This window comes from Triticum dicoccoides, chromosome 1B, assembly GCF_002162155.2.
Source record: "Triticum dicoccoides isolate Atlit2015 ecotype Zavitan chromosome 1B, WEW_v2.0, whole genome shotgun sequence".
In the NCBI taxonomy this organism is placed as follows: Eukaryota; Viridiplantae; Streptophyta; class Magnoliopsida; order Poales; family Poaceae; genus Triticum; species Triticum dicoccoides.
This window is the reverse complement of record NC_041381.1, coordinates 374,276,064-374,285,533: the sequence shown is the minus strand read 5'-3', so window position 1 is coordinate 374,285,533 and position 9,470 is coordinate 374,276,064. Positions and strand designations below refer to the sequence as shown.

Genomic DNA, 9,470 nt, shown 5'->3' with positions numbered 1-9,470 from the left:
GGGATCTTCTATTTCTTTTTTTTGTTTAACTGTTTATAACATTTTTCTTTTACGGTTTTAATTCACACTATTTTTGTTTTATGAAATATAATTCTAGCACCTAAATTAGTGGTAGTAATTATATTACTGCCACAATTATCCTTTTATTTATTAAAAGTAGTTTTCAATAATTTAATCATTTAAGTGACGATTAAATAAATAATTTAGCTATTGTTTCTATCATTTAGTGCATCTAAGCATTTTATAAAATTTTGGGTTCACCACCCTGATCATATATGATTTATTTGCTACACTTTGAACATTTTAGATTTGACTTTAGAAAACTTTTATCGTTTAACTTTATTTTAAGTTAGAATCCGAAAGGGACGTGATACACCGCAAGATTAAAAATAGTAACCATGATGACGTGGCATCATTATCGTGAGATTACTGTAGCCTAAGTATCCGGACGTCACAACAGTCTACGAGGGTACGTGGACAACACTCTCCCCTCTCGTTGCTATGCCACACCATGATCTTGCGTGTACGTAGGAATTTTTTTTGAAATTACTACGTTCCCCAACACCGCTGGTCGGTGGCACATTGGCCATCCTCTCCCATTCTAGCAACAAACCCTCGCCCGCCTCCTTCGTCCTCGCTGCCGCCCATTTCTCCAGTGACTCTGCCGGCTGCCGGCGTCGCAACATCCCCTCTGTAACACCGCCACCTCCCACCTCGCCCGCCACCGCCGTCCTGCCGTCGGGGAACCGAAAGCTTCCCACCCCCGCTCCCCCGACACAGTCGTGACCGCGACCAAAGAAGCCACCTCGCTGCCCCGGCCAGATCCTCATCGGCACGCTCGTCAGACGCCGCTAGTGCAGCTAGCTGGTCCGAGGGCGGCGCGACTCCCTTCGCCGGTCGTCTCCTTCATCGACGCCCGCAAGCTGTTCGACAGTTTGCCAAGGTATAAAATGGACTCCGCCGACGAGTTCTTTTTTCACAATTTCTTTTGCGACTCCAACGATTCCTCGTCCGATGAGGAGGAGATCTTGGTTGCCGTGTTGGTCCATCACCACCTCAATAGCCAGCGGCCGCGTTCCGTGGCTCCATTCCGGGGCACCTTCCAGCGTTGAATCGCAGCCAAGAGAGCGGGCATTTCCTTCTTTGGAAGGGCTACTTTGACACAACAAACCCGTTGTTCAAACATTCGAGTTGAAAGAGAATGCCGTTGGAAATATCGATTTCTCCTTTTATAAAAAAATGCACTGCCGCCATCCGGATGCTTGCATACGGAGTGCCCGGTGATCTCATTGACGAGTACGTCCGTATGAGCGAGTCTACATGCCTAGACTCCCTGTATAAGTTCTGCAAGACTGTTATTGCTGTGTTTGGCCGTGAGTACTTGGGAGAGCCGATACAACCCCGTTTGTTGGCGATGAATGCCAGCAGGGGCTTCACAGGGATGATTGGCAGCATAGACTGCATGCAATGGGAGTGAAAGAATTGCCCTTCTGCTTGGCAAGGGCAGTATAAGAGCCATGTCAGGGCTTGCACAGTCATACTTGAGGCCGTGACGTCTCAAGATCTCTGAATCTGGCACTCTTTCTTTGGCATGGCCGGATCACACAATGATATCAACGTGCTTCAGCCCTCACCTGTGTTTGCTAGGCTTGCTGAAGGCAACAGCCCATCGGTGAACTTTACTATCAACGGCCACAACTACGACAAATGATACTACCTAGGCGACGGTATCTATCCTCAGTGAACCACTTTTGTGAAGACAATCTCCAACCCTGTCGGAGAGAAGATGAAAAGATTTGCCCAAGAGCAAGAGAGTGCTATGAAGGACGTCGAGCGTGCCTTTGGTGTTTTGCAATCTCGATGGAGCATCATTCGGTATCCTGCTAATAGTTGGAGCACGCAGAAACGGTGGGAGGTGATGACTGCTTGTGTGATCATGCACAATATGATCGTAGAAGATGAGCGCCCAGAACATCTCTACGATCAAGGGTTTCAGTTTCAGGGTGAGAATGTTGTGCCTGAGCATGGAGGAGTGGCAACGTTTGAACAGTTCACCCAATTTCATCATGACATGCGTGACTGGAAAACTCATTTGCAACTGCCAAATGATTTGGTTGAGTATATGTGGGCTCATGTTGGCATCCAATAAATGTATCTTTTTAATTCGACTTGCAAAACTATGTGAGATATTTTTAATTTTATTCGGCCTGTAAAACTATGCTATTTTTTGGTTGAAACTATACTATTTTTTTGGTTGTGGACTATATGCTTGCTTGTGAAATAATGCAAAAGTTGTGTGTGAAATAATGCAAAATTGTGCTATTTGTTAAAAAAGGGCGGCCAGCCGGCCACGTCGGCACATATGGGTCGAAGCGTTGGACGCATTGCTGACACAAATCTCAAACAGGGCGGACGGCCGACCCAAATGGACAAAAAACGAACAAAAAGTCGTTTGTTTAGGTCAGCGCGTTGGAGTTGCTCTAAGGTCTTGGTTTTTTCATACCTTCAACAGCACCCCAGTGCGCGAACCAATCTGTGATTGGATGGTTACAGGACTGTGATATCCCTAGCCCACCAGATTTTAAATCCCGATGCTCGCATTTATTACTGGATTGGTTTTCGGCGTGCGCAGTGGGACAAGACGTTCCCACCGGCAAATAGGGGTGAGTGTAAGGAGAAAAAAACGATGCAAACTACCGAACACATATGCCGTGTTGCAAACCCACTGGCAAATAACTATAGTTCCAAAAAAAAAGGGGAACTTCAGCCTTCTCTTTCGGGCGTACCGCGCTGCGAGCAGCAATGGCGTTGGCCGCGGCCGCGGCCGCGCGCAGAAGCCTCGCATCCGGTGGCCTCTCCGGTCCCCTCGCCCGCCGCCTCCATCCGTCACTCCCTCAACTGCTTCCATCCAACTCCACCGGCGATCCTCGAAAACCCTCGACCCTTCCACCCCCACCCGCACCACGACCGTTTCACTTCGCGCTCGCCCCTCGCGGGACATCGCAAACCCTAAGCTTCCCCCCATTCGGTCTTCACCTCCTCCCCGGGCCATCCCGCCGCAGCTTCTCCTCCTCCCGCGACACCGGCTTCACCGACACCCTCACCGATGCCGCCCATTCCGCAGCGTCCGCGGCGGCCCCGGCGAGCTTCCCCGGCGAGGTGGCATGGGCCGCGGAGGACTCATCAATGGCCGTCGCGGCGGTGCAGCATCTCATCGGCGCGGTCCATTCCTTCACCGGTCTGAACTGGTCAGGGTTTAGGGGTTTGAGGAATTTGTGCCCTTTACCTTGTCTTCAGAATTTCGTTTCCGGTGTGCATCATGTTCCGTGTGTATTGTTTTCACCACAGGTGGATTTCTATTGCTCTCTCCACAGTGCTGCTACGCTGTGGGATGTTCACAATTTCGACGCTTGTCAATAAACGACTATATGTAAGATCTTAAGTATTTACCATTGTTCCTCCCTTTGGTTTTACTTTATTATGCATGTTAGAACACTTGCTTATACTGAGCGCTATAAGTAAGTAGGCTCGTATCTTGTGTAGCCAGAAGTTGCTTGTGCCCAATTAGTCACAGGTCAGATTTTATCCCATCTTTTGGTCATGAGAAGTAAACCAAATTTCTGCATGCAAAGTTAAGATTCTTTGCTTGGGGTTAATCCCACCACCAAGCAACAATTTTAATCAGCCATCTTTTTGTAGACCCAAAACTCACATATGGGGAATATGTAGTAAATGTGTGCTATGAATGCAATACCCTTGAGTAAAATGTGTGTTAAGAAATGTGAGAACCTCTCCAGTATCCTGTAGGATTCAATTGTTCCGTATGAAGTTCTTGCAGAATTCCCATGCATCGCAAAAGTGCCTAACTAACTACAGAGCCAGCTGAAATAAAATTTAATTGTCATATTTTACTTTGAAGAACTTTGTTTTGACCACAGGCTTAACCCTACTTTCTTTAATGCTTCAAACTTATATAGGGTATGCGTCAGGACCTTGAACAATACATCAAGTGGGTAAAGAATGTATGTAAGATCCCTGCAATAAGGGAAGCGAAATACTATTATATTTTGTACTACTCCTATTGCACTGTGCAAGCCGCATATTTTACTGTCAAGAAATTTGACTGTACACAATCATTTCCTGCAGACTAAGGGTGAGAAATCAATACAAGAACTTGCAGATGCAGCAGATCCTATGGTCAGGAAGTATGTAAAATGCTTTACTTGTGCTTGTATTGTGACATTATTGCGGGCGCTAATGTTTTCTTTCTGAGTAAATACCGTTAAATGATACATAGTTCTTGCTGGATGAAAGAAGAGACGTGTGTGATGTTTAGTGTTAACATGAAAGAGAGAAAAGGAAGTTTTGTGGTTCCCCTATCTTCTTTCTTTCCAGTGTTCAATCATGACACATATCTGCTTAAAAGTTATTCAATAGGAAAAAGATGTTAGATTGTTTCATCCGAGACATGAAATGATTTTGGCCTAGCAGACAACCCAGTTTAAGAAAAATCTACTCCCTCTGATCCATATTAATTGACGCACACTTAGTACAACTTTAGTACAAAGTTATACTAGGTGTGCGTCAATTAATATGGATCTGAGGGAGTAGTAGAACTTGTCTTTGATGGGGGCTGTGCACTGCGCAGCACAATATATGAAGAAAACCGCACTAATCATGTCCAATTACTGTCAGCTATACACACACACACACACACACACACACACACACACACACATCCCCAGGCAGACATAAATGCATTTAACTGCAACAAAGTGTGGAGCCATGGCTCCATGGGACTGAAAATCATTTCTAGTGTTGAAGTTGGATGTATGAACGTGGAAATTTGGTTAGGCCCTTTTTATTTGTGTTCTTGCATTTGCAATTTCAAACATAAAAAGAGTGTTGTTCCAGTCAAACACTTTGGAAGTTGTATAATGTCCATATCCCATACCTCCTTCAGCCAATCGGGTCACTTTTGCTGGACAGTTTAACGAAAATAATTTCCTTTAATATTTGCTTATTTACTGTGAAATTAGAGTGCATGTGCAAACTTCCTACTTTGCCTTCATAATACTATGGTGCCGTGGTGTGAGTGCCTGGGTCTAGCCAATATAATAATATTTCATCTTGCTGTGTAGCTTATTTGGCCTTTCCCTTCCAAATTGTTGCTTCTGACTCCTGTGCTCCTTATTGCGTTGATCAAAATTCCTTTTGACTGAAAAATTTAACCGCATGCCATAAACAACATCCACTTCTTTTGCTCCTACTTGTTGTTTTAGGGACCTTGCATGGATTTCTCTAAATTCTAAATACTCGCTCTTGTTCACACAGGCTTGGTTTTCTGCCAACTCTTCACATCATTGTGACACCATATACCTTTATAACTCTTTACAGTGCTGTAAGTTGATTTCACATGCTAAACCATCTGTTTAGCCAATTTTTTATGCATCGCTTCTCACCACAACCACCTTCTTGTTTCCATTTTCACAGACTTCTTGTCATTTCAATTTTCTGTCATGCTTCTAGATATCAAACGCATCCAGGAGAGGAAGATGAGGGATATTGGCCAAGTCAAATGCATCAAGGACGGAGCAGGCCAACTCTTGGTGAAGGACGAAGAGATTAAGCATAGATGGCGGGAGTACTTCGACAAGCTGTTCAATGGGGAGAATGAGAGTTCTACCATTGAACTGAATGACTCCTTTGATGAGACCAGCATGCGTTTTGTGCGGCGCATCCAGGAGTCTGAGGTGAAGGAGGCTTTAAAAAGGATGAAAGGAGGCAAGGCGATGGGCCCTGATTGTATCCCCATTGAGGTGTGGAAAGGTCTCGGGGACATAGCGATAGTATGGCTAACCAAGCTTTTCAACCTCATTTTTCGGGCAAACAAGATGCCAGAAGAATGGAGACGGAGTATATTAGTACCAATCTTCAAGAACAAGGGAGATGTTCAGAGTTGTACTAATTACCGTGGAATTAAGCTGATGAGCCATACAATGAAGCTATGGGAGAGAGTCATTGAGCACCGCTTAAGAAGAATGACAAGCGTGACCAAAAATCAGTTTGGTTTCATGCCTGGGAGGTCGACCATGGAAGCCATTTTGTTGGTACGACAACTTATGGAGAGATATAGGGAGCATAAGAAGGACTTGCATATGGTGTTCATTGACTTGGAGAAGGCCTATGATAAGATACCGCGGAATGTCATGTGGTGGGCCTTGGAGAAACACAAAGTCCCAGCAAAGTACATTACCCTCATCAAGGACATGTACAATAATGTTGTGACAAGTGTTCGAACAAGTGATGTCGACACCGATGACTTCCCGATTAAGATAGGACTGCATCAGGGGTCAGCTTTGAGCCCTTATCTTTTTGCATTGGTGATGGATGAGGTCACAAGGGGTATACAAGGAGATATCCCATGGTGTATGCTCTTTGCGGATGATGTGGTGCTAGTTGACGATAGTCGGATGGGGGTAAATAGGAAGTTAGAGTTATGGAGACAAACCTTGGAATCGAAAGGGTTTAGGCTTAGTATAACTAAAACCGAGTACATGATGTGCGGTTTCAGTACTACTAGCTGTGAGGAGGAGGAGGTTAGCCTTGATGGCCAGGTGGTACCTCGGAAGGACACCTTTCGGTATTTGGGGTCAATGTTGCAGGAGGATGGGGGTATTGATGAAGATGTCAACCATCGAATCAAAGCCGGATGGATGAAGTGGCGCCAAGCTTCTGGCATTCTCTGTGACAAGAGAGTGCCACAAAAGCTAAAAGGCAAGTTCTACAGGACGGCGGTTCGACCCGCAATGTTGTATGGCGCGGAGTGTTGGCCGACTAAAAGGCGACATGTTCAACAGTTAGGTGTGGCGGAGATGCGTATGTTGAGATGGATGTGTGGCCACACGAGGAAGGATCGAGTCCGGAATGATGATATACGAGATAGAGTTGGGGTAGCACCAATTGAGGAGAAGCTTGTCCAACATCGTTTGAGATGGTTTGGGCATATTTAGCGCAGGCCTCCAGAAGCTCCAGTGCATAGCGGACGGCTAAAGCGTGCGGAGAATGTCAAGAGAGGGCGGGGTCGACCGATTTTGACATGGGAGGAGTCCGTTAAGAGAGACCTGAAGGATTGGAGTATCGACAAAGAGCTAGCTATGGACAGGGGTGCGTGGAAGCTTGCTATCCATGTGCCAGAGCCATGAGTTGGTTGCGAGATCTTATGGGTTTCACCTCTAGCCTACCCCAACTTGCTTGGGACTAAAGGCTTTGTTGTTGTTGTTGTTGTTGCTTCTAGATATCAAACATGGTTGAGAAAGTTCCATCTTTAAAAGGGGGTGGAGCTTTATGGTTTACTGATCTGACGACCCCTGATGCTCTTTGCATCTTTCCCATGATAACATCACTGTTCATCATGCTTCGCTTTGAGGTATGTGTACAGTTCTTCTTATCTAAATGTATGTTTGTTCTTGTGCTACAAAGTTCGAGATGCCGTTTATCGCATCCTTCAACTATTTTTCCTTTAGATTTTGTTTAGTTTGTCTGTGCTCCCACTGTACACTGTTTCCATGAGATTAATTTGTTTTCTTAAGTGTTACTCTATTGAGAAATGTAAGGTGGCAACTTGCCAGTGCTGGCCACGCTTTTCAGGATTCCGATATTTAGTTAAACAATGTGTACATTATTTGATACAAATTGATGTTGTTGGATTTGTATTAAAATCCCACCTAGCAAACTCAATTTTTTATCACAGAAACCACATAAATTTCACTAATTGTTGGTCAAAGATAAGCACTGGGAAGTGTGGACGCCTTACCTTTCCAAATGGATGGAGGGATGACTAATATGAGTTTTTGGCTTTTAGGTCAACTATGGTGTTGCAGCAAAACGTACAGAACGCTCTCGCAAGATGGAAGATAATATAAGGCAGTTTGTGAGAGCAACATCTCTTCTGCCTATGCTGTGGACAGCAACCCTTCCTCAGGTAGAGTGGGGTATTTGCTCATGCTTAGAGTTTTTTGTTATTGAATAATTTTACATTGTTGAATTTAGCATGAACCAAAGAACTAGCCATGGACAGGGGTGCGTGGAAGCTAGCTATCCATGTGCCAGAATCATGAGTTGGTTGCGAGATCTTATGGGTTTCAGCTCTAGCCTACCCCAACTTGTTGGGACTAAAGGCTTTGTTGTTGTTGTTTGTTTGTTGAATTTAGCCTGAACACCCTCAAAATAGGAAGGTATTTAGCCCCCCACCCCTCCATTTCAAATAAGAGCTAAAAAATCGTAACCAGCTTAATTTTTGTTTTCTTCAATGCCTTGAGACAGTAGGTTTATTACCATGTCTCCGTGAGCTCTTTCTTAAATACTGCATAATGGTTACTGTCATTTATAAAGGCCAAAAGATTAAATCCAATAGTGAGTATTCAAGCCATTCTATGTATGGTTGTAAACATGATGATACTGCCCTACTTTCTGATGACAAATCATCTCCAATTTTATGTCCTGTCCAGGCGATTTCTTGTTCCTTGGTCACCTGGAGTGCTCTGACTCTTGCAGGAAAGATAGGTGAGCCTCCTGTACCTTGCAATTGGGTTTGGTCCTGTTTCCATTACGCTTGACAATACACGCTTTCACTGCTTGCAGTTCTTAAGCATCCAGCTGTGCAGAAAGTACTATATGGTGGCTCCTTCCGACTAAACCTAAGATGTTCCTCTTCCGATGGACAAAAGGGCCTGACTGCTGAAGATTGCCCGTCTCCTGTCAAAGAAGAGGATCAGCCAGTTCCCCCAGAGAAAAAGGAATCTTCTGATGCCAGCATTCACAGAGACGAGTCTGACAAGAAATCAACCAAAGACGGTTAAATTTCGATATAACCCTGACTTATCATCGCAGTATATCCACTTGTTGGGACGACAATCTCCTAACGAACCGCCTGTCTTGTGCTTTGTATCCGAATCTAGATTACGCTGCAATTTCAGGATTAGAGTGGCTGTCTGCTACTGCAGATGAATAGGTAGCATACTGACGTGATTTAGCTTATCGTATCTTTAGTTTGTTAGCTTTAACATGATGGTTGAAAAGAAATTGGGAGCAGAAGCTTCATTTTTATTAAGCACTAATGGCTTGGTCTTTGAAGAGCAAATTTACTGTGTTTTTGTGAAGAAACTTACCTGATATCAAATGAAGATCTGTCATATGTCCTTACTAGATCATGGTGAGCGCGCGTTGCGGCGCCTGTCCATTTTGACAAAAGATTGGTAGGCATTTTTGTAAATATATGAAGATGTAGAATTGAATTAGCATAATCTGCTTCATATATTTGTTTCAAATGAAAGAGTTAAATATAGAAGTGTGCGTTACCAACTCACTAAATTGTCAATAACTGGAGTAAATTGCATACCAAGGAGTACACTCACCACATAAAAATAGAAAAAAATTACAAAGGTTTGACAAAGAGAACAGTTACATGC

At 44.3% G+C, this 9,470-nt stretch overlaps 1 protein-coding gene across 1 annotated transcript; it reads left to right on the top strand.

Annotated features, from left to right (window-relative positions):
• The first annotated feature begins 2,753 nt into the window (after positions 1-2,753).
• LOC119336231 (mitochondrial inner membrane protein OXA1-like) lies at positions 2,754-9,207 on the top strand. The gene is made up of 9 exons (XM_037608237.1): positions 2,754-3,248; positions 3,349-3,430; positions 3,978-4,022; positions 4,147-4,205; positions 5,335-5,401; positions 7,298-7,429; positions 7,865-7,984; positions 8,511-8,565; positions 8,644-9,207. The coding sequence occupies exons 1-9, from the start codon at positions 2,803-2,805 to the stop codon at positions 8,859-8,861; spliced, it is 1,224 nt and encodes a 407-aa protein (XP_037464134.1). The 5' UTR covers positions 2,754-2,802; the 3' UTR covers positions 8,862-9,207.
• The last annotated feature ends 263 nt before the right edge of the window (positions 9,208-9,470 follow it).

What these genes read in the sequence shown, in the direction of transcription:
- LOC119336231 (XM_037608237.1), top strand. Translation starts at nt 2,803, where the DNA reads ATGGCGTTGGCCGCGGCCGCGGCCGCGCGCAGAAGCCTCGCATCCGGT. An exon ending in TTGTCAATAAACGACTATAT is followed by an intron (nt 3,431 to 3,977) that starts GTAAGATCTTAA and finishes AAACTTATATAG; the next exon opens with GGTATGCGTCAGGACCTTGA. An exon ending in TTATAACTCTTTACAGTGCT is followed by an intron (nt 5,402 to 7,297) that starts GTAAGTTGATTT and finishes TGTTGCTTCTAG; the next exon opens with ATATCAAACATGGTTGAGAA.